This window comes from Apostichopus japonicus, chromosome 3, assembly GCF_037975245.1.
Source record: "Apostichopus japonicus isolate 1M-3 chromosome 3, ASM3797524v1, whole genome shotgun sequence".
Lineage (NCBI taxonomy): Eukaryota > Metazoa > Echinodermata > Holothuroidea > Aspidochirotida > Stichopodidae > Apostichopus > Apostichopus japonicus.
This window is the reverse complement of record NC_092563.1, coordinates 2355330-2380064: the sequence shown is the minus strand read 5'-3', so window position 1 is coordinate 2380064 and position 24735 is coordinate 2355330. Positions and strand designations below refer to the sequence as shown.

At 36.9% G+C, this 24735-nt stretch overlaps 2 protein-coding genes across 5 annotated transcripts in view; one reads left to right on the top strand and one right to left on the bottom strand.

The window, feature by feature from the left end:
• LOC139959860 (uncharacterized) overlaps positions 1-13681 on the bottom strand; it is a 49560-nt gene extending 35879 nt beyond the window's left edge. The window contains exons 1-2 of one of the 2 annotated variants that reach the window (XM_071957765.1): positions 12967-13681; positions 1128-1421 (exon numbers count right to left, since the gene is read on the bottom strand). In XM_071957765.1, the coding sequence (XP_071813866.1) occupies positions 1128-1421; positions 12967-13248 (576 nt within the window). In that variant the 5' untranslated portion in view covers positions 13249-13681. The remainder of the gene's footprint in view (positions 1-1127; positions 1422-12966) is intronic. The other variant, XM_071957773.1, reaches the window with a different exon arrangement.
• A 3278-nt stretch (positions 13682-16959) lies between these two features.
• Positions 16960-22945, top strand: LOC139959896 (uncharacterized). 3 transcript variants are annotated; one of them, XM_071957831.1, is made up of 6 exons: positions 16960-17157; positions 17819-17944; positions 19671-19914; positions 21022-21206; positions 21996-22095; positions 22515-22945. In XM_071957831.1, exons 2-6 carry the CDS (start codon positions 17819-17821, stop codon positions 22715-22717), a joined length of 858 nt encoding a protein of 285 aa, XP_071813932.1. In that variant the 5' UTR covers positions 16960-17157; the 3' UTR covers positions 22718-22945. The 3 variants fall into 3 exon arrangements, with proteins under 3 accessions (XP_071813932.1, XP_071813924.1, XP_071813915.1); XM_071957823.1 differs by having other exon boundaries at positions 16960-17181; positions 17814-17944; XM_071957814.1 differs by having other exon boundaries at positions 16964-17157; positions 17814-17944.
• The last annotated feature ends 1790 nt before the right edge of the window (positions 22946-24735 follow it).

Genomic DNA, 24735 nt, shown 5'->3' with positions numbered 1-24735 from the left:
TTGAAATGACAACATTCTGATACAAACTAGTCTTACACTATCATTTTGTTACAAAATGTTAAACTGATGATATTAGTTCTAACTGATAATTTTATCATTTTGCTAAAACGTCTTGAATTGATGACTTTTGAGCGTAATTCATCATTAAAATGTTGAATTGGCAAGATAAATTAAATCATCAATTTATCATTTCTGCTGCAAATTGTTGAAACGATGACTTTCTGAGTGTTATTCATCACTTTGTTAAAAAATATTTGAATCCTTGAAATTCATTTTCATTAAAGACATCAATTGGAGGATAATCATTTTGTCATAAATTTTACCAAATTTTACACTGCTGAATTCCTCATTAATTAGATTTTGTTTTCATTTTCTTTTGTCGCAAATTGTTAATACATTAAACTGAAATATGAATCATTTGGTTGAAAATTGCGAGAACTATTTTACACCAAAAGATCTTATGGTTTTGTCAGCACAGGTCTGAAACTCTTCGATATACTTCAATGAGGGAATCACATATCGCAGACACTGTAGGTTAAAAATGGCTTTGAACCTGTCACATTAATTTCCCATTATTTCTTTTTTTCTGGTACTGCATGTTCTGGTCGCTTCCATTCCTACCACACCAAGATATCATACAAAAATGTAATATCAAATCATCCATTAGTCATTCATCTTTATTCAGACAGGACACATCTCCACATGCACCTCTCCATACAAAACCCACATTTACCATTCACATTTCGTGGAGTTCCCACGTAATTAATTGAAACCCAGCTGAGTTTTCATCCTATGACCAATGGCCTGATTCTGCCAACCAATGTCTACAGACCTAATTTATCTTGCTTTGTTTATCCCTAACCATACGTTAATTGGCACAACTGACTTTAAATAGTCTGTATTTTGCCGTATTTCCAAACACTGTGCGTTTTGTCTATAATATATATACTTCTATTTACCCACTTTTATGGACAAGCTCTTTCAAAGATCTTTCATCCAATAAATATAATTAGTAAGTGGATGAATTTTTTTTTTATTCAGCTCTGAAAACTTTACTCTCTCTTCTTTTATTCAAGTTACCCTTCGTCATGACCATTCATGGTTTGCCAGAACTTTTATTTACTTACTTTTACCAGAAACGCGAGTATCTTTCGCTGAGTGTCCCCTGCCCTGTAATTTTCGGCCGTTCCGTACTTTTTAAGAAGATCTAGACGGTCGTCTTTCGTAATTTTCCCCTGCGCCACCATCAAATCTAACAATTCGGCCTTCTTCTCGGCACGGGATTCCGTAGAGAGGGAGGCAAACACTGAACGGGGACGTCCGTTTTCGGTCACGTTGTTGGAATTGATGTCGTCCTCTGATTTATGTTTCACAAATGGCTTGAAGAGACTGTTAAAACGATTCCTATTGGCTGTTGGTGACTGGAGAAATAAACAAAAAAGGATACAAGAGGTATAAACATAAATTTATAAATAATTCATTAACGTAATTTTTAATTTAAGGTTTTCATTGTCAACTGTCGGAAGGTGATAGCTGAAGGCAAGAAGACCTACATAGTTATGAAAACAATATTTCTGAATGCCTCTGGTAGCAACCATGTCTGATCATTCTAAATCATCAGAGGGAAAGAGTGTGTCAGGACTATGAATATGCTCCAGGGATTAAAATTATGAGGCATCAACTATGATCTAACCTTTGAGCCTCATCTACCCTTCCTGATCAGTGCAAATAGTCCCTCACTGAAACTGTGATTATTAATATTCTTACATATAGATTGGGCAGTGATAATTTCTTTAGAATTTGAAACAGCAGTTTACAAAAGGATTTAGAACTTTGTAAAAATAACTTCGCTAGTGTAGGTAATCCAAATTTTGTGCAGAAGCTATAATAATAAGCACTGAGTGCTGTAATTTAAATAATTTCAAGTAAATAAATTGTGCTTGGCCATCCTTTCACAGTAGATATGTCAACAAAATTGACCCAAAAAACAAGTGAACATAAAGAAAGCGAGAATTATTTCAAGCAAAAAACAAAAGGAGACAAGTGAAGTAACGAGGAAGCAATACTGCCAAAATTCTACAAATTTATGATACAATTTTTTTTTGCCTTTTTGCTTCCTTCACCTTCAACATTTTGCATGAATGTAATACTATAGCCTAGAGTCTCTCTGAAGTTATCCAATGGCTAGGCCTTCCTATACATATGTATTGGAAACAACAAGGATATGAATATCTTAAGGATATTCTAACAAGTTTAACAAGCTCTAATGTATGGAGGATGTAGCCTTCATTACTCAGATTTTCCTGTCGAGAGAAATCAATCCTATTAATAGCTGAAAGGGAGAAGGAAAGGAAACAGCAAAACCAGTTGAAGCATCATGTTGATCTGCTCCATCAACAAAACAGCTGTTAATCTCGCTTAATATTTTACAGTCCACTGGTCAGTCGTGACAATGATGACCGCATTATATGCACCTGTGTATATATATATATATATATATACCTATATATATACAGGTGTTTGAAAATGAAAGAAAATATTGAATGTTTTTCAAGAGGTGTTTATTTCTACAAATATGACAGGGAACAAGCTTTAGCAAAATTACTGGGTGAACTGCGAGCCTGATCAAGCATTCTCTTATCCCTGAATTTTGGTTGTTTGTCTTTTAAACATGTGTATAGTACAGTTATAACACACTTATTGTCAAATCGTAAAGGTTTGGTATAGATCTGGAAATCAGCTTATCTTTGATCTAGATCACCGAAGTATATTATGCAAGATTATAACATTGATAAAATACCATAATATACACTATAGGTTAGGTACTATAGTTAGTACACATGTATAATACATGTATATGTGCAATCCATACTAGCATGTGTATTCGCTTTGGCGTAGTGCAAGTGGTGCATACCGTTGTACATTTTCTATCTGTTTTACTGAATACACATCACAGCTGAGCTATGAAACTTATATTTCAGGAGAAGAAATCTGATCTAGGATTAGCACCAATGGGTGTGCCTTTACTGTATCTCAACCTTAAACGGTGTGAAGACTCACGCAAAAAGAAACTCTAATGCCGGTAATCTGACCTAGTTTCGAATGAGGTGTAACAGAAGTGTTAGACACCCACTATCGATCCCAGAAAATATACACACAGCTTGCTACCATCGGTAATTAGACACTAGTGTACAGTCAGTACATACAGCTGCAGGTCAATACCCACAGCACAGTGTATAAACGATACAGCGATGGACATCTCAGGTCCAGCTAAAGATAACAAGGTATCACATTTCATTACTGTACTGTCTGCATTTTGTAGTGACACAAACAAAACGTCACTTGCAAGCAACAGAAGGTTAATTTTTTTACTAATGGCGGCACGCGGTTTGGGGCGAGTCTTCAATGCCTTTAAACAACTAATTTCCCCTTCCATGACCAGCTGACCTTAGATATAACTCAAAATTTTTAAAAAATAAATAAGGCATTTGTTGGATAGATATTAACTTAGGTATGAGTGCTTAATAATACTTCTACAGCTTCCCCCTGCCTTAACCCATGACACTCCACCCCCCCAATCCCCCCCCAATCCATCTTCCCATTTTCCATCCACCGTACATATAACTCATTTAATGTTGCATGTTGCATAGCCTAATTGGAAATAAAGTTCATAATAATATGACTGTATATAGCCAATATGTGTAGTCAGTACATCAAACTTCAAAGACAATAGGAGAGTACAAACCAGCTGACAAACGTTGGCCCAGAGAAGATTATATTTGTGGTACATTGATAATAATAATAAGCTTCCTTTGGTGGGATGTAATTATTGACTGTAATTCGCAGAATTGACAAAAACACGAGTACAAATGGCTTCCTACTTTTTTGATCTTCTCAACAGATCCTAAAATTGAAGGTTAAAAGCTTCCTACATTTGTGTTGCCTGGACAACCGATGCAACTGAAGGAAGTAGGGTCACAGTAGGAAGGAAACAGACAGTAAAACCTTCATTAATAAAACCCACAAGAAAAGATGATACCTACTATGAACACCTTACATAAATATATCACTGCAATAGTAACAGCTACAGAACAATATCTGAGTTTCCTAATGCGAGAAACTCTTATAAAATATTGTGTAAAACAATCACGTTTTTCTTAAATGTAAATAGCAATTGCAAGGGAATCAGGTACTGGGATCACTGTATATGACGGAACCAACAAACAGAATGACTGACAGACAGACAACCACACAGAGGAAAAACTGCATGTGAAGTGATATGGCTAAGAAAAGGGTCTTTACTTTGTAGATTAACGGAGTTACCTAGAATCTCCACATTTGGGAGGGGCAACCATCCCCCCCCCGATAATTTTCATCGGAATGACTCTCGGGACAACCACCACAGCCCCCCCCTCCCCATCCTGTATCAGGGTCCCAGCTACCAAAGGCTTTCCTGCCAATTTTCAAAGGAAAACATAACTACTTAAATTGGACAAGCAATTAATTTATTCCGCAAATGAAATAAATGCAATAATGATGTGGAGTTGCAAACTATTTTAGTGTAAAGATGACTTCACGCTTCAAAGAAGTAACCTTTGCTGACACATTCTTAACAATTTAGTTCAAGTGCTAGACAGGTTTAAGAACAGAAATACATTGATCTACTTTTTCCTCACACAGCTTTCTGCACAAAACTGCAACCTGATGTTTTTACAAATGGTAGCGAGGGATGCATGGAGCAATACAGCCTTAGAATCATGTGTCTATCTTGTAGTAATTTATATTAAAGGATTACTATACAGAAATGTCATTTTTATATATTGGAGATCATCGAACATCACTGCCGCCAGTCTACGCTTTAATTTTCAGAAATGACATTTACCCTTATATTTAAAGGGACATGAATTCAACTGACTGGATAACTACTATGAAGTCTAACACACAGTCTGACTCAGACCGTTAGGTCAGTTCTTCAGATGTTTAACACAATATAGGCAATCTTAATATTTTTTAATTCCCCAAAGAACATATTTACAATGCAACACAACTTTGTCATCATTTGCAATTTAGCCTTAAAGGAGCAGTCCAGAGGTTAATCACATTTTAAAGGTGAATTTCTTGAAAACAAGAAAAGACATAGAAACATTTAACACTCAAGTTGTTCTTCTTTCTTGAACAAAGAATTATCAAATCTAGACTTCTGCCTGAAGTATTCTTTTAAGGCTTGTTTATCAAGTAAAACAGTTTCAAGATGTTATAAAGTGTTATGATGGGTTTTATTCCAGTGTTTATATCCACTGTCCTCACCTTTGTTTACAAAGTTTGAAAATATTCATTATCATCACAAAGTATCGGTTCAAAGGTCATCCCTCAAAGCATTTTGCATTATTGAGAACGTATGTATGTTAATGTCTAATTGAACCCCTCCTCTTATGTCTGAAAATAAAATGGTGATTCGGAGCCTAATGGAAAGGTAAGTTTGAGAACTTTGAGCAATTTTTAGCTGATGCTTAAAATCTGCAACCAATACTGAAGACCTTTAATAATGATGATCTAATCATGTATGCAAATTTAACCAATGAAAACAGAGCTGGTAAATCTCTAAAGGGATATTACAAACCAGACCCACCTTCTCTTTGGTTTTGTTAAATAAACTTATCTTATGTCCTATGATCAAAGATTTTAATTTAGCTATAGACATGGCCCTCTATCAAAACATTGCTGGACCTTTTTTATGACATACTTTGCATTATTCTAGAGATTTTCAATGCAGTTCACTCCACTCCAGAAAAAAAAACAAAAAAAGGTTTTTTGTGCAGGAAAACAACCACATCAGCAAGGTACTGTACACTGTCATCGGTTGGATTCATGCCAGGAAAAAGATAAAACACTGGACCATTAACGACAATTAAAGAACAACAAAAGGAAATGTCATATTGCCAGAAACAGTTGTTGTTACCCTTGACCTACCAGTAATAGGTCGCCCATGTAAATATTCATTACTAACATCTCAATGAATAATGGATATTTAATGCTTCAAGGCTGGTTCAAGCAAAATGAAAATAATTTTGGCAGCTTGTTAAGTGGCCTCCATAACATGAAATCTAATGAAACTGTAGCTTGACGGCAATGAGTAACGGGTATGGAATGCCAAATGGGCAACCATTCTGTCTTTTATCTATTTTTGTTGTTGTTTTTCTAATTATGTCGTTGCTCCTGATATGTCCTAATTTTTCTGCAAATAAGTTATAAACTTATAGTAACAAACGTTAACTCAACTACAATATGTAAACAAATGTTACGCCGGGGGAAAGGATGTTCGGTGGTGACATTCCTGGGGGGTGGGATGATGGAAGCTCAGGGTCTCTGCCGATGACGACAAGAATGGAATTAGATAGATGGTTTTGTTTTCTAGTCCATGTGTATTAAATCTGCTAGCGTGTTCTCTGACACCCTACTAGCGCGCTCTCATAAAGCTATCAAAGAAACAACTTCAACTGCTGCAATAGCAGACAAAAACGTAGCTAAAAGGTAAATAGAAATCTTGAAGGTGTTGTTATAACTAGTCAAATTAACGTAGTGTCTCAGAACAATGGATTTCAAGGCTACCCCATGCCTGAAGGGTCACCCAATCTGAACGGAAGGGTTTGACCAGTTCCGGTGGTGTTAGATTCTAACGCAGGCCAGCTATGCCAAAAGGGCATGGCTCTACACAAATTTTAAAAAAAGGCTAATTTGCCACTAAGTCTGTACGTACACTTTCCTGGCCAGATGCAAAAATTCATGGCATGGACACGTATAAGCTATAATGAGCAACGCAGTATAGTCAATATAGACTAAATTTTCAACCACAATGTTAACTTCACTATACAACAAGATTCTCAGCATTAACACTGAATTATAATGGAAGATACAATTAACAGAGCAATTAAGAAAGACAACAGGATTTTCAACAATATCGCAATAATTTGTAAGGAACTATTTCTTATTCGACAAATTTCAATCCAACAACGTCGTTAAATTGACCAAAATACAAAATATGGTTCAAGAAGAACATTAAACATTAATTTACTTTGACGAAATAGCATGAATTTCAGACAAACTAGTTAACCAACGTACAGCTGGAATTATGCAACGAGTAGATTTAAAAAAAAAAAAAGTATAAATTTGATCAGCGAGTTCCTTTTAAACAGAATAACTGATTTGAAGACCAGAACACCATTATCAAACACCACATGTCAGAATGAGAACACACCACCTTTAATGCCTAAACATTGTACAATGTTCAACAGAACGGTTATGCATTTGCACTGCATAAAAGGATGCTGGGTTTAACAATCAGGATGACAACATCTGAGGACACCACCTTTAAGGCCTAAACATTGGACAATTTTCAACAGAATGGTTGTGCTTTTGCACTGCATAAAAGGATGCTGGGTTTAACAATCAGGATGACAACATCTGAGGACACCACCTTTAAGGCCTAAACATTGTACAATGTTCAACAGAACGGTTGTGCTTTTGCACTGCATAAAAGGATGCAGGGGTTTAACAATCAGGAAACAGAGCTGGCAACCAAATCTTGGTCAGCATATACAAAGTGATTAACAATAATACAATCTGAGAGGGGCTCTTAGATGCAGTAAGGCTTATGACCTTGGCAACTGAGTCTGACCACAATTAAAGTTCACTTTGGCAAGTGTTTTTATTCCTCTTCTATAAATAAGGCTTGGAAAGAAATCAATATATATTACTCTATAACTTATAATCTTCACAACCCAAACTATAAAGCTCTGTATTAAAACTCAAACAACAGATCAAAGGTACTTCAAAAACTCCCTTACCCTCCCCCCTCTCCCCCACCCTTGTCGACTGAGTAATTAAGGACAAGGGTGAAGTATTCCTTGTAAAGCCTACCAGTTGCAGATGAGACGGATGTAGGGGACTAAATGATCCGTTAAACTTCCTTCAAAAACTACTTTTACAAGCCCCTCATTGCATCACTGCTTGTAGATTCTTGTATATGGTTTGAACACCGCACACAGGAAGCATAAGAAATTGAACCTTACATATCAATTCCTTTCGCTCTTTCCCAGTGCAGCAATGAGCTGACGCGAGAGAAAATTTTTCAGTGTGATGGACTTAAGGCACCATAACAGTGCAGTGTATACACAAGGATGTCCACTCCACAGGATTTACCTTTGGCAGCTATGTTAACTGATAACTCTTAACACTTTGGGTGATTTTAACATGCAAATTTGTGCCACAGGTAATTGATTTGCAGCCCATTACTATCAAATGAACATTTCAGAAGGGAAACAAGTAATTGTAGTAAACAGTATGTAGCTCCTGTCAGACAGTACTTAACCTTGTAAGTTTCACACTTGGAACTCCCTAACAACTAATGTTATAATTTACATGGATGGTGTTGTAATAATGCTTTCTTGTTTGTAGAAATCAAGCGAACCAAACCTCTCTTATAGCTCTAATAAACCGCACTGGCATTGCGGATCAGGCATGCCTGCAGACTTAGGTGCATGCTCAACACTAAAAGAAGATGAATTGATTTTGAAAGATTGACACACTAATATTACACATTATGCTTGCTATTGGACCCAATGCTCTAGATCAACAAACAGGAAATTGAGGCTTGTTTACCTAATGAAAAGACAAGAAACCATTAACAGTGTGATACCCAGTGCTGTTATTAACGCAGAGTACTATTGTCTCAAATGTCACAAAGAACAAGATTTCTGCAGCATGTTTACATTTATATTCAGTGACAATCCAAGTTTACATAAAATTGAGTATTAAAATACTGTGTCATGTAAATGGAAGTTAAAATTGAATTTTCCTGTTCTTTAAAAAAAAATATTGATTGATTTATTATGGTCTGACTAAAGTTTTAGTCTACAGCTATTTAAAGGTTTAACTTTTCAACAAGGTAGAGAGGTAAATAAACTTCAAAAGGTGAAATAATACATTTACACTGAACATTACGTTTGTAACACAAACATTTGTGTCAAATGTGACAAACTTCTGTTGACTGCAGAGTCCAACTTATGTTACTAGTTTTTTCAGTTAAAAGCTTGCAGAACTGGTTGGTAGGTATATATGTATAAAGTATAAACTGAATGTAGACCTAAATACATAAATATGATTTAATTTCCCATATAAATTCCCATAATATATCAGCTCAGTTTCAACGTTAAATATGGTAAATTTTGTCAGACAGTGAGCATGAGAATTTACATGAATACACATGTACATGTATGTACAGCTGGTTCAGTTCATGATCTGTTCTGATTTCAAGGTTGTAGAAATATTTTTAACTTTACGGATGCCATTTTAGCATATCTAGCAAGTTTTTGTGTCACTATATATAGTCCCCTTTTATAATTAACACAGATAACTGAATGCATATATATACACTATAGACATCCAAAACTAATACAATGGGTTGTAGAACCTAGATAGCGGGTGGGAACTGTTCTAAATTTATTCGCTGCTAGGTTAATCCATCAAATGCATCCTGTTTTAGCTGTCAAGAAAGTTAGAACAGGAATCCCTGTGGCCTTCGAGCAATAATTAACTGATGTGGTGTTGACTGCACTTTTACGGCATGGCTGTCATAAACTATACCGGTAACAAATTATATGGACCTGCAAAAGGGACATATTAGTACAAACGTACTTCCTGTAATTTTTTCTGCAATCAGTCCAAAGTCCATCACTGAATAAAGTGATGACTGAATACTTAATTCTAATGTGCAGTGTTTGACACACCAACTTTACTCCTTTCTAAGTTCTGAAAGAATGAAATTAAACTAAATTTCCATACAATACATGAATATGACATGAAAGATACATGTAGCAATGAAGTTCCAAGTTGAAAAACTGAACATTCATCTAGATAGATTTTTCTAACACTGTTTGGGACGACTGATTACAGATCATTGCACTGTTGTCCACCTGTGCATCATTTTCTTGGGGGTATTTATAATTTACTTGATTTCTTTCAGAAAACTGCAAATCTGTGATAAGCGCTAACACACAATCAGTTGTGCATCAAATATAAACTACACTTTGAGGAATGGTTTTACATATGAACAATTCCCCCACCACCCACCCCTCCCCTTTCCCTCTACCAACAGAGAAAGAAATTTATTAACTCCATGTGGTATAGTAACCACACAAATTACAAATAATAAGCTGTTCTTTTAAGCCATTCATGCACAGAGGGAAGTAATATTTCTACCAACATTTTAGAAACACTTTCCCTTTGAGTGAAAGACTGTATGCACTAAACAAGGATCTGGGAAAGTGGTAATAAAGGTGAGTGGGACCAGTGTTCAGTGGTGTTGAAATTGTCACCTATGGAGACACCACTCATACATGTGACAATGATTGGTGTCAAAAATATCCTAGGCCACAGTGGGGCATGGGCTGCTGGAGTCCCGAAGGATACCCAATGAATGTGTTTCATGAGATTGAATGAACAGGTAGCTTATAGATGTCATTATCATGCCAAACACACACAAGTGTATGTATGTTACATGCAAAAATTACTATACATATGTTTGCTAAAGAATGAAATCAATTGGAAAATTCAGTTGTACCCACTTATACATAACTCATTATAAAACTTCACATATTTTGGTATATTAGGGATTTTGTTCCCTGGAGACAAAAAAAACTCAGCTGTATTTATTCAAAATGTTATTACTATCACATTTCATGATTTATGTATACATTATGTACAATGGGGGTAAGTTACAAACATATCATATTTTGCACGTGAGTGCAGCATAAAACATAAGTTGTACATCACACACAGACCTCCAGTAACAAAGGAACCTTCTGTACCCCTAGATCACAATAGAAGTTGTCATGGTAGGCTACACCTTTTCCGACCCCAAGTTTGAACTCAATTTGGTAAACCTATAGACTATATCATGGATATGAAAAACGAATTAAAGTCTGCTTGTTTGTACTGCACAGCAATAAATTAGTATAATATTCCTTGGAAGATAACTTGCAAAATCTTGCATAAAACAGAACAGTGAATACAACAATTGTAAACAAACAGACTGGTTCACTTGAAGTGAGGAATTTGCAACATCAATGAGAACAAAAGATATAGTGTTTTCTAACTGACCCTCTAATAAATCCTGGTCTATATTAACCAGCCATGATTTCTTCCACTGAAATTGATGTACAGTGCCTTGTGCCTAGTCCTATATACTTTTCTGTGGCTCCTGGGTGTTGATTTTAATACCACATCAATGTACATTATGTAGAACTATAGGCCTAGATCTTGAAATTATTGAGATCGGAAGAAAAGATGGCAGTGAGCATCTCCCAAAGTGCTGTTCAGCCATGTGCAAAAGCTGAGAACACTGACAAAAGAATGAAACATTAGTAGAGCTTTTGCTTATACTACTGTTGTGTTCTGTTCAGCCTCTGTAATATTGGTGGAAATTTATCTCTAGGCTAATACAATTATAACAAATTGCAAAAATCACTTGTGTAGATCAAGGATGCCTGGCTGTATATTTCCTTTCATGAATGGAGCAAAAAGAAAAAAACTGTGGATCAGTAGAAGTCTGCACAAGCTTCATGGTGGACAGTTATTGAATTTCCATCCCTGTATTGTCTGGCTGTGATCAAACTACCCCCTTCCCTATCAGTACCACTGAAGCCCCTCATTTATATCACTGCTGTAGCTGCCAGAGTCCAGACTAGTCTAACTTGTTAGGATAGCTTATTTTTAAGGTGGGGCTTATTCGCAGGGCAGCCCTGCGAATAGCCAGACACATACACCTTATTCACAGGGCAGCCCTGCGAATAGCCGGACAACAGCATCTTATTCACAGGGCAGCCCTGCGAATAGCCAGACACATACACCTTATTCGCAGGGCAGCCCTGTGAATAGCCAGACACAAGCATCTTATTTGCAGGGCTGCCCTGCGAATAGCCAGACACATACACCTTATTCACAGGGCAGCCCTAGACTGGGTTAACGGGCTCAGTAATTTTTGGGGCTATTCGAGTTTGCTTTTGGGCACCAGCTATCTTTTTGAGAGTCTTAATTGGGAGCCTCTATATTTTGAGGAATTTATTGGCCTTTGGGATTCCTATCTTAATGCTGTTGGATTGGTTTTGGGAGCCTAGGGCTTTAAGATTGAACCAGTCTAGCATTAGTACCGCCAACATGAAAATGTCATCCCTCGATCATTTTCACCTTTGTTTTTGCAGAGTGACTGCTCATTTGCATGTAAAGGTGTGGGAGGTGGGGGGGGGGTGTCACACCTTTGACCATATTGGCTTTCAGGCAATATCGGCTTTTGGGGAATCCCAAGATAAGCTCCCTTAAAATAAGCTTTTAAACTTGAACTGCTGGGGCTCCAAAACTTAGCTTATGAAGTGGCTAAGACTATTTGGGCCCAAAAGGTTGGCTTTTTCAAGGCCCCTAAACTGACTGGTATCAATAGCAAAACCTAATAATAAACCTATTTTCAAAATCGTCACAGCCCTGCGAATAAGGTGTCTGTGTACGTTATTCGCCGGGCTGCCCTGCGAATAATCACTTCGTATTTTTAAATCCAGAGATATCTCTATGCAATGTACTGAGCTAAGTAAGATACTGCACTAATTTAATTCCATTTCGAAGTAGGCCTAGGCCTATATGCATTTAGCAGTGCACATTGGTCCATGAAGAAATGTCTGGTAAACTGCAGCAGGTTTGGTAAATCTCGAACTCGCCTACCTAGCCTAACGTGAAGCTCAAGTCTGCTACTTATCTAGCCTAGCATTAAACGCCACTAGGCCTATATACGTATGCCTAAGCTACTGACAGCGCTATCAAGCATGATAGGCCTACTAATGTGGGAGTACGCCTAGCCAAACCCGCACTAGCCTAGGCCTAGGTGGCAAAACATGTATACCCATACTTAAGCCATCGTACCTGTAAGTGTGATTGTGAACTTTTCTCATTGCTCGAAGCTTCACTAACTTCTTTACTGGATACATGGCGTTGTTTTAATGTAGTGCTTTTCCTGACTTCTGAATTTGAACGAACTGATCGAATGCTGTTGTTGTTCCCTGTGCCCGGGGGTTCATCTGCATGCTCGTGCTGTTTTCGAACGTAATCCAATGCATCTTCCATCGACATCAGTCCCTGCCGAACTCGCAACACAACCCACACCTGTTCGTCGGTACTCAGATCAAAATGCTCCGACATTTTCATTTCTTTTCCTTAGGTTCTATTACACAAAAAAAGACTTTGGAATAAGTTGCTAGGGAAATACCAAGGAACAGAATGGAACTTTGCAGTCGACGCGATTCACTATTCAAAGACACACTGACGTTCTATGCCAACGTACATCCATAGGTCGAACAAACATTTCCAGCACCATTTCTAAAAGTGGCATCATATGCCAAGGTTTTAAGTTTCTCGTTCATTACACAGTTTCGTTATTCCGATATCCAAGAAATTTTTTGCATCAAATTGGATGAGTATTTCCAACGTTTAGTTCAAAATAAGAATAAAAAATACCCTTTTCGGTGCTGCGCTCATAACGCAACCACTTGTAACTTTCGATAGACCCTGACCTTTGTCACACGCAAGAATAGCCTAGCCGAGGTAAAATAGCCGTTATTGTGAACGTACAGCGTATGCAGGGCAGTATCTATTCATGTGTGGGTGAGTCAACGTTGACATGCTCAACCCGGATATGGGTGAAACGTCGGGGAAGTCACCAATCAACAAAATGTGTACCGTTTGGAATGTTCCATCCGTCGCTGGGGATATATGGAGAACCATATCAAACTTGATCTCGTTACTGTGTTCGCAAGACAATGTTTTCTAGAGTTAATATAATTACACCTATCCTTCACTCGCTGCCACCACAGAAGTTATACGGGCTGTCCGATTATTCATCTTACATTCATTTAAGGTCAGTGTATATTAAGCTTTTTTTTTTATATAATTAAACTTACATAACCGTTCTCTACTTCTCACTAAAGTAACTGTTGTGCATATATTCCTTCAAACGCTATTTAGTATATGCGGTTTCACAGTCTGGAAAAATTGTCGTCATACCCTGGGTATGAGTAATTGATGGCGACTTCCAGGATCCGATTCTTGTATACAAGGTAGGTTGGGTTAGACAATGAAACTTTTGTTTAGTGTCATAGTTTAACTATATGATATGGAATTTATTTTATTAATTAGCTCCTTTAAGTCCCATAGAGCAACCTGGAGATATTTCACAGTATTTTGGAGGCAGACCCAGGTCGTTTACTTTTGAGTTCCTTGCACGGGCCATTTTAAAGAACAAATCAAGAAATTGAAAAAAAAAAAATTCTTATCAGGTATTTACCCATTTCGGCATAACAATGAGATCTGAACGACACGCGTGTTGTTTTCTTCAGGGCGTTGACATCATTGTAAGTGAAGTTTACATGGATAATTTTGAATCCGCTTATAGTTTTTCTCTGGAACGTTTTACTCATTAATAATACAACTTTTAAGAGTGTACTTTAATGCACATCCTGCACCCCAGAAATCAGCCTGGTCAGGTGAAAACACGTACCACTTTGTTTAAGATTTAGTCAGAACATCTTATTCTGTCTATGCCAAACTTTCCTCCAGTGGCTACACCGCCCCGTATATATTTACATGTTAAACATTTGGAAATACGAAATAGTATGTGTGTATAGGTAAACGTTTGTATTTTATGTCCATATAAATCCAAATGGAGATGGGTTTTTTTAGACGATAATCAAGTTCCTGTAAGACGCACGGACTTAAGGGTTATCACTGAATCAAAACCAATGCCCCCTCCCCTCCTCTTCCCTCTGAATATGCCACTGATATTTTAACTAATTAGTAAATCATTTTGAACAATTTTGAACAAATATACTTAAAGAAACATCGTAAAATTTTCAAAATACACGTAACATTTTCCACACTTCACACATAACATTAAATGTTATTGTTAAATCGGTTTAACGGCAGTTTATGAAGATTAAGAACACCGGTGGGATTAAGGAGAGGTGGGAATTGTGAATCAATCAATAGGAAATAATAATAAAATAAAAAAAACAGAACAGAACAGAACAGAAACGAAACGAAACGAAACGAAAAATAATTTAAAATATAATGTGAAGGTGTAAATTAACACTTCGAGAAGGATCTGTTTTTGGTCAAAGAAAAGTTTGGCAAATCTTTTACCCAAAACTGCAGACACGCAAATGTAAATAGCCAACGTTTTGAAATAACAGTTTGGCCCCAAAATATTTTTTGACCAACGTAATAATAATAATAATATTGAGGATTTAAAAAGCGCAGACATATCCGACCGATAACGGTGCTCAATGCGCATCACAATATTACCCTGGTCAATGATAACCTGTCAAACATAGAGACAATCCCTCCACATGGCAGCAGCTAAACAGTGCCCAGCTGACAGTTTCTCACAGGTCCCCATTTATACACCTGGTTGAAGTGCTTACACTTTTTGGCGGTTAAATTGGTTTAACTGTCGTATTTTTACTTTATGGGGGGGGGGGGGAACTCTACCAAAATTCAGTGGTTGGACACATACGTACATCACTGTTGGGTTAAGTATTTTGACTCCTTTGTTGAGAGTGTTCAGTCCTCGCATGACAGTATAACGTACGTTTTCACGCAGAGACGTTCGCTCATCGTATAGAGGAAGACTGCTCTGTAGGCCTAAATATTTCATACCAAATGATAGTATTTACATGGTATTTGATAGGTTAATTACGATCAGGTGTTGCCATATGAAGGAAATCACAAATCAGTCAAAAACTCTTGTAGTTAAAAGGTCATCGGTATTGTTCAAAAAATTAACATTCAAAATGTTTTTCTACAAGTAAGTTTCTTATATTCTGGTCCTCCAAATAACTCCAAGCCATTGGCGATTACTATATAACAGTCAATGTGAACACGAGTGACCACGATTTGACCTTTTCTAGCATATTTAGGGCTAAACTGATGGCCTGTGAGACTAATTTAACCGTATTCACTCTACAATGCAAATAGTCATTCCCCAACCGTCGTTCTCATCTGTAATATTTGAGATTAAAAATAAATTAAAACGATCTGAAATCAAAGTACCCACTATATGCATGATTCATTAGCAAGTCGATGAATAACATGTTGGTCAATTTTCCTATATTAGTTTTAGCAATTGAACTTGTCCTTTAGTTCTTCAATGTCAGATGGGCATTTCATACATTTAAAGTAACGAAACAAACATGGCAAGTGTTATTTGGAAGCATTTAAGCTTAAATTTTGTTATTAAAATGGCCATAGCAGAGTCACGTCACGTTTGGTTCAAGTCTGAGTCGAGTCTGAGTAATCTTACAGCCGGATTCTGAGCCGAGTTCAAGTTAATACATATACAATTGGTTGCAAATATTAAAGATTTTAATGCAGAAGACATTTTAATGGGAAAAGCCCTACATTGATTCGACCGTGCTGTAAAAGTGCAGTTTTGATTTAACTATGGAATTGCTCACAAGAATATCATTTCAGGATGTCACATTTGTCCCCAAACCTCATTTTGTATAGCCGATGGACTCGACTAGTCCGAGTCGAGGTACTGTGGGACCGTGTCTGAGTCTAACTTCATTCGAGTCCTCCAAGCCTGGTTAATACATATGCTAATTATTATTCCATACATGCATATTTTTAACAAGAATTTGTATTTTGCTAATGTGTCATTTCCAATCAGTACTCAGTGTTCCTTAGACTACTTATAAAGCAGAGCATATAGCTTGATAGCTTCCATCTTTGGTTTTCTGTACGTTTTATCACGTTGAACCTTGGTTGGAAATTGACTTAACCCAGGTTGATGCCTTTTTGGCGCGAAGTTGAGGAAAACTTTTACAATAGAGGGCATTCTATCAAAACATGTCGTCTTGGAAATTTATCTTTCAAGTCTACTTTTAGATGCTGAACTCAAACGTAAACACAGTTTACTGTTAGACTGCAGCCAGTAGTACCAGTTCAGAGGAAACATCGACATTGTACTTTGGCTAGACAACTTCTAACATCAATTCACATCACTTTGTCCACCCTTTCAAGGATTAAACGAGGAAGAAAGAGAGAAGGGAAATCATTGACGTGAGTAAGAAGACAAACTAGAGAGTATGTATGCAAGTAGCTGGAATGAGCATTTCCATATGAATGTTTCGCACAACAGGTCACATCGAATACATAGGCTGCAGGCTAGTACAGTATATTCCAAAGCTAATACTAAACTATAGTTCTCTGACAGCTAGCTTAGTGGACCAACGTTTGTATATTACTATAGTAGCAATGGGCTCCATTTCACACACTACTACATATATAGTTACGATTATAACGTTTGAACAGCTCTGCATACTTGTAAGATGTAGTCTAAGCCTAAGTTAGGTCTAAGTTATTATCCAGGCTTCAGTGGCAGTATCAGTGTCAGGTAGCCTACACTAAAGGTACAATGTATGTATGAATGTATAGTGTGTATTTTAGATCCTCCTGCAAGCAGGAACTTGCGAAGAAGCCATCATTGGCTTATCAAAGCCGCAAGCTGACAGAAGTCAGTGTCTTAGATTCATATTTAACATCCATGATTATGAATTGTCAATTGTCAACAACTCTGTAACTGCACGACATACATTAATTTTGGAGTGACTCGAACTCGGGACCTTAATATTCTTCATCAAGATCTAGAAAGTTCTCTCTTTCGTATTTAATGACAAACCTAATAATATTTTATTAACTCTGACAATTTGTTTTAGATTAGATGGAGTGTTTGCCTAAAGATGATGAACCATCTCACTTTTTTTGGACTCAAGAAGAGGTAGAACAGGAGCAAGTTGAACAAATTGGAGTATCAGCCTGTGGGGCTACTGCTGTCATCAATGTTTTGGTCAGTTTTAACCTTTGACACAAGTTCTCTTGCATAGCATGAAAGCTTGTAAGACTTACTGGCAAGAGGATTAAAAGTTTCAGTCACTCCATTAGAACTCTAAAATAGTATAACAAGTGAAATGAGTGTACTGTCAAAATTTGCACTATTTGAAATAATGAAAATATGTTGCAATGCAATCCTTGCTGTCAGAAGGTAGCTAGATATAAGTGCATGGAATTGTACAATGAAGTTTTATATACATAATTATGTAAACACAACCTGCAGAAAGTACTGTTATATTTATCACAGTGAAATGGACAAAATAATGCATGGCACCGTAAGCAATCATTAGAGAGGAGAAGTAACTTATGAAGCACTCATTTATATTTATTCATGACTTTTACCAGCAGTATAACAAACCACAGATTACTTCAAAGTAATTGCTTTTCAATTGATTGCTGAACAAACTTGTTGAATATGTTCTGAATCTAACTTTATAAACCACATCCTCACAGCATTTTGAACTGCAAATATATGAATTTTTATAATTTAGTGATATTTTGTAAATGCAGGTCTGGGAAACAGCAGAATGGATGATGTCATCAGGGCACTTCAGCTGAAAATGTCTTTTTAAATAATTTTTCAAACATTTATTAAAAAAACAAAAGGAATATTTCTACAAAAGATACATTTTTATGAAATTTTAAGGACAGAGAACTTTGACAGCTATGCAAACATTGCACATGTATCAGGTTTCAAGGATAAATCAAAAGGAAGATTGTAATAGCCTAAATATAGCTTCCAAAGAGTTTTGCCCAGATGACATCACAAACCCCCTATTGTGATCCAACTTAATGGAATAGTTAAATGTTTAGGGTTAGCCAGTCAAAATATGTATGCGTGTATGTATGTGTGTATGTATGTATATTAGATCCTCCTGCAATCAGGAACTCGCGAAGAAGCCTCATTGGCTTATCAAAGCCGCAAGCTGACCGAAGTCAGACTCTTACATTCATATTTAACGTTCATGATTATGAAATTGTCAATTGTCAACAACCCTGGAACTGGACGACATACATTAATCTTGGAGTGACTCGAACTCGGGACCTAATGATCGAAAGGCACCAGCGTTAACCACTGAGCTTACACTCCACAGATGGTAACATTCAATAGGTTACCTTCAATAGGTTACAATAGGTTACATTCAATCATATCTGGAGTTAGGGGCATGATATTGAGATGGGGTTTTCAACTAGCAGTGTGGAACATATTCTCTTCATGATAAATTTCACTAAAATTCTGCCGCTCTCTGTACTGACAGCCTCAAAACTTCAATATAAGAGATGGTGTGAATATAAATCAAATAACTCTCAATCTTTAATTGCAAGTAGCAATCATACAAATCCTCCCATCAGTAACATATTATCTGCAGGGTTTTTAACTAACAGAAAAAAATAGCATGAGAGAGTTGATGGAAGTATAACTGTGTACTTTAGTCCATTTCTGATACAACCATGAACTTCTGTAAAGTTGTCATTTAACAGTGTTACTTTGTCATTGCTTACTAATCTGACTTAGCATCATAATGATCATATGGTTACAGTCTTTATGTAAGGGGACTTCGGTTGAGAGTGGATCAAGTTGTTTGGTGTTTGTGCCCATTTCTTTAAACTATCTAACATCTAAGTTGAATTGACTTAATGAAATCTTCTTTTTCCCCTTTTTCCTTCTTCTATTTCTGTAGAAATTTATTGGATTAGAACCTGACATTGAGCATATTGGAGGAACAATTAAAACAAGGCTTCGAGCCGAGGAAGCACCTCTTCACGAGTATCTCTTTTCAAGGAGTGTTGCGGGTACAACGGCTGACGATCTCATCGAGGGCTTGAAGAAAGTGGCTGGGGACAAAGTCTATGCTCGCTTCTTTCACTTACATCCAAAGAGAAATATCAGAATCCTCGATTGGCTCTCAGGATGGATGAAAATGGGTAATAATTTACAAAACATGATTTTTGATTAAATTTTTGATTGTTAGTTGGGTTTGTATTAGGAACTTTTGTAAGCTGTTGAATTTCAAGGAAATATGGATGAGCCTGTAACAGCCCTATGAAGAAAAATCATACAGATGAATACCCAGTTTCCAACAAGTATGAAAGGCCCACCTTTACCCCACCCTTTTCTACCTGGTCCCTGTAATCGCAACCAAAGGTTCCTTTTTAGAAATTTACATTCTTTGGTTTAACGAATAACAAAGTTTGATGTCATTTGCTTGTTTTTCATCTACGCATGATGACTGTTGGTACAAAAGTAACTGTCAGTCCAGGTTATATTTCTATATCACTTTTAATATTTCCAGAACACTTATAATATTTCTATATCACTTTTAATAGTTCTATAAAACTTGATTTTTGAGAAATGGCCCCTTAAAGGATGACTGTTGGCAAAAGTTAAATTCGGATATGTTAATAATAGTAAAAGAACACTGCAATCTCTCTATGGTTATATTTTAGAACACTTACACCACCTTTTGAGAAATGACCCTTTTAAAACAGCTGAGGTTGCATCAGTTGAAGCGACTGGACTATGCAGTCTATTATGCATACCATTAGGTCAGTTCGTAAGATGCAACAACTAGGCTCACTCATCAAACAATACTTTTGTGGCTTCATATGATATTTTTTATAATATGCTTCAAATTTTTCAAGGTCTGATGGTGTTGAACTTCATCTTACAAGGATACTCCATTGCTTGAATGAAGTCAAAAGAAAAAAATTTGTGGTTGAGTTATTAGGATTTATGAAACAGTGGCTTAACGTTAGCTTTTTAGATTTGCACAGAGGGCCCGACTGAGTCATCAGTTTAGCCAATCAGGAGCATTCCAGAGATTTATAAATATGTTTAAAAGTTAATATCTCTTAAACAGGTATAACTAGAGAAACATCCCTTTCACTCAAATGTTCATGTATTTTCGACAACAACACATTACTAAAACTTCTACCTAAAATCGTCCTTTAAAGTTAGTTACATGTAAAGTCTCTCAACCCCTCTCTCTCTTTTTTTCTCTTTCTTTTTCTTCTTTGCATTGGATCTTAAAGGGGTAGTGCCACTCTTGACGCTGAACCTTCAGAGGGGTGTGGTAGCCGGGGAGGAGATGCCAGATGCCTGGCATCACCAGATGGTTTATGGTGTGGACTCTGAACATGTACACATGTGCAACCCGGTCACAGTCACGACAAGCGATGTTATAGAACAACAGCTCTGTAGTGAATCGGTTCTTAAGGTAAAAATTTCTACTAACGTTGGATCATCCATGGGGAACATTTTCGTAGATATAGGTTTTGCATAGAAGTTATGCAGGTTAATGAATTTTGTTTATAATAACAAACATCGCTGCTTTTGTGTAGCAGCTTTACTCCTTTGTATATGTGTTTGGGTATGCAAAATCAGTTAAATTGTTCTTATTATGAAGATGTTAGACATCAAGTGGTGTATTCTGAGGCATAGTTAGGCTACAAATTAGGTCTACAGACAAGGTTGTGCTAATAAGTAATAACTAATTAATGTTTTTAAATAATTTTATGTGATGTTGAAAAGGGTGGTACACCCCAAAAAAATGGGTCCGCACCTAAGTATGTTCCTCCTCTGTGGAAAAGTGCAGTACTACACTGCACATGTCTTAACTGATTTATGTTCAATTACCACTAGGACTGTTTATCCTGCAGTGCAGAACACTGTAGGGCAATCTAGTCTTAAGTTTGAATATGAAGGTCAATATTAGCTTCCTGCTTGATGGTATAGAAAGCTAGCATATAGAGGTAAGAAAGAGTTCACCAGGCATTGCCATTTTAATACCTGTGTTTCAAGGAATTACTGACTTGAATACAAACTCTTCTGCATGGAAAAGATAAAAGACAAAACAATTGATGAAATTTTGCATTTTTCAAGCTATTTTCATTTAATTTTTGGCCCTTCATTTTCCCTTTCATTTTTCAAGCTTTTTTTTCAAGCTTTTGCCTTAATCCCATTAAGTGTTGTTTGTGTGTCAATATGTGTGCGTGTTTTTTGACAGGTGAGACGAGAAGATGTTCTTTCCAGACTCGATGCTCGATGTGATCTGGAAGCTATTGAAAGCCACCAAGATGTGAGGTGGTCTGAGAGAAAGGTCAAAGGTGAGAATTTGAGTGGTATAGGATTTCTGATAGAGCTTTCCTTTTTGCTTGAAATATATTGAATAAATAAAGTTTATAGTCATCTTGCACTGTCAAGTTATGGGCAGTGAAAGAGAGGGAGGGAGTAGCAAGGCTGTGAGTGATGTATTTTTATTGTTGATTTTAAATTGTTGACCCGAGTCATATTTGAACTCGGTTCATAGAACACAAAATTCTTCTGAGAGGGCATTTGAGACGAACTTCATTTCTGTCCAAGAGCCTGAAAATTTCATTTTTGATTGTCTTGGCAAAACAGTTGATATCTATTTTGATCGTTATGGTACTTATTAATCTGTCCTAACATTTCAAACCATAAATACGATTGTTACTTTGTTAACGAAATAATATTAACTTTTCGTTCATCAAATGTTTCTCGATAGATCAAGTTTTGAAGATTCTTCAGGAAGAAGTTTCAGTGTCACTGCCAGATACGATTTATTTCCAGCTCTTGAAGAGATGGCTGTATACTAGTCACATAGATATACCAGCAGCTTACAAATCTGGAGTTACTCTCTGTGTTAATGTGGATAACAGAGATGCCTATGAAAAACTGAAAAATGCTGAAGAATTGCCTATTTTATGATTGAAGTCTGTTGCAGTTAATTTGTTTTTGAAATCAAAACATTAGATACCATTCAATTTGATGAAAATTTCCAGTGGCTCGCAAAAGAGAGGTTTACAAGACCACCATTAATACTGCCTGCCGAACCTGAGGACAAGGAAAGACATTAATGTGATATGCTTACATGAGTTTGCATAGATGCAAGGATCACTACTTGTGATCGGATGAATACAGCAGATGGAAAATGCACTTGTAGAAATATCTGAACTTTTATTGGTCCATGTAAATGTAGAAGGTATATTTTTAGGTATTGGGGCATGCAAAACGATTTTGGGGAAAGCAATCGATGAAGTTTATTCTGCGATCTGTAAATATGTTCTTTATTTATAGATCTGGTTTTCTGTGGTATTATCTCCGATCGTGGAGACAGGTGATCACAATATATATGTCAGGATGAGTAATTGTATGTTGTTTGTCACTTCTTTCATTGCCATGTGCCTAGTCCTAGCATACATGACCAACGAGAATGTTGGCACAAATAATTGTCATCTATTGAAAAGACCAGCTCATTTGACCTTGTGTGAAGGACTAGAAATGCTTCATAGAATTTTATAGGAAACAGTGCACTATGCCGTTGGTCTGCAACCTTATTAAGGCCACCACCCAGCCAAAATGTTTGTTTTGGCAGCAACGCAATGATCACCCCCCCCCCCCCCCAACTGCTGAAGTTTGTCGATTTTTGCTTTAAGAATCAGCAATGCCATCCATAGAATGGCACACAGGGCCATGGTGTCCAACTAATGTTATGTGATATCTTGACTTTAGAAATAAGTTATCATTTTTGCTGCAGTTTCTGAAACAATCCCATCGACCCATCCAAAATCCTTTGCGACCCAGGAAATTATTGCAGAGAGCTTCAAAGTCAAGTTTTCTAGATACCTCAAGGATTCTATTTTAGTGGTGGTCCATCTTAGATCATTCATTTGTAAGGCGCACTCATCTATATGATTAATATTCTGAAGCATCGGCAGTTAAGGGCATACATCAAAACTCTAAACCTTTGTTTCACACCAGTTATATTTGTCCAGCTCTGTGGCTCTCCCATATATATTCTACAAAATTTACGGTAACTTAGAGGTATTCATGAGTGATATGGATATTTTTACCTTCAGACACAAACTGGGGGCTTTCTATCAACGTATTATCTTTATTTCGGTAAAAATTCATCTGGACTTCTTATATTTTGATGAGTACATTGACCGATTTTATGGGCAACTATCAAATCCATGGTCACGTCACACGACATTTACTTAATGCACGTGCTGTATGGAGGAGTTTGGTGCTCAAATGGATAGACAGTTGTGATCTGAGCATTGCAGGTTTGGGTCCTGGCCATGTCATTATGTTGTGCCCTTGGGCAAGGCACTTTATCTTTGTTCTCTTCACACAAGTGTATAAATGGGGACACAAGAGGTAACTTGTGTGTACCAGTTTGTGGCTGCAACTGATTCGAATCCCCCCAGGGGACACAGATGTGGTGCAATGTAGTGTTAGCTCAGTGGTTAACGCCGTTGCCTTCCAATCATAAGGTCCCGAGTTCGAGTCACTCCAAGATTAATGTATGTCGTCCAATTACAGAGTTGTTGACAATTCATAATCATGGACGTTAAATATTAATCTAAGAGACTGACTTCGGTCAGCTTGATGCTTTGATAAGCCAATGATGGCTTCTTCGGGAGTTCCTGCTTGTAGGAGGATCTAAAATACATACATACATACATACATACATACATACATACATACATACATACATACATACATACATACATACATACATACATGTAGTGCCCTAGATCCACAGTTTGCATTGTGCACACTTGGGGGTGTGTGGGTGTCACAAGTTATCGCCAGGGGTCAAGGAAGTTGCGAAGTCTTGTGAGCAGAGCTTTGCCTTGATACAAGACTTTAAATGCTCAGCTTGAACAATTTTTCTTTTGCTCTCTCTTACATAATCTACAAAATATTTTTTGCCAAGAGTT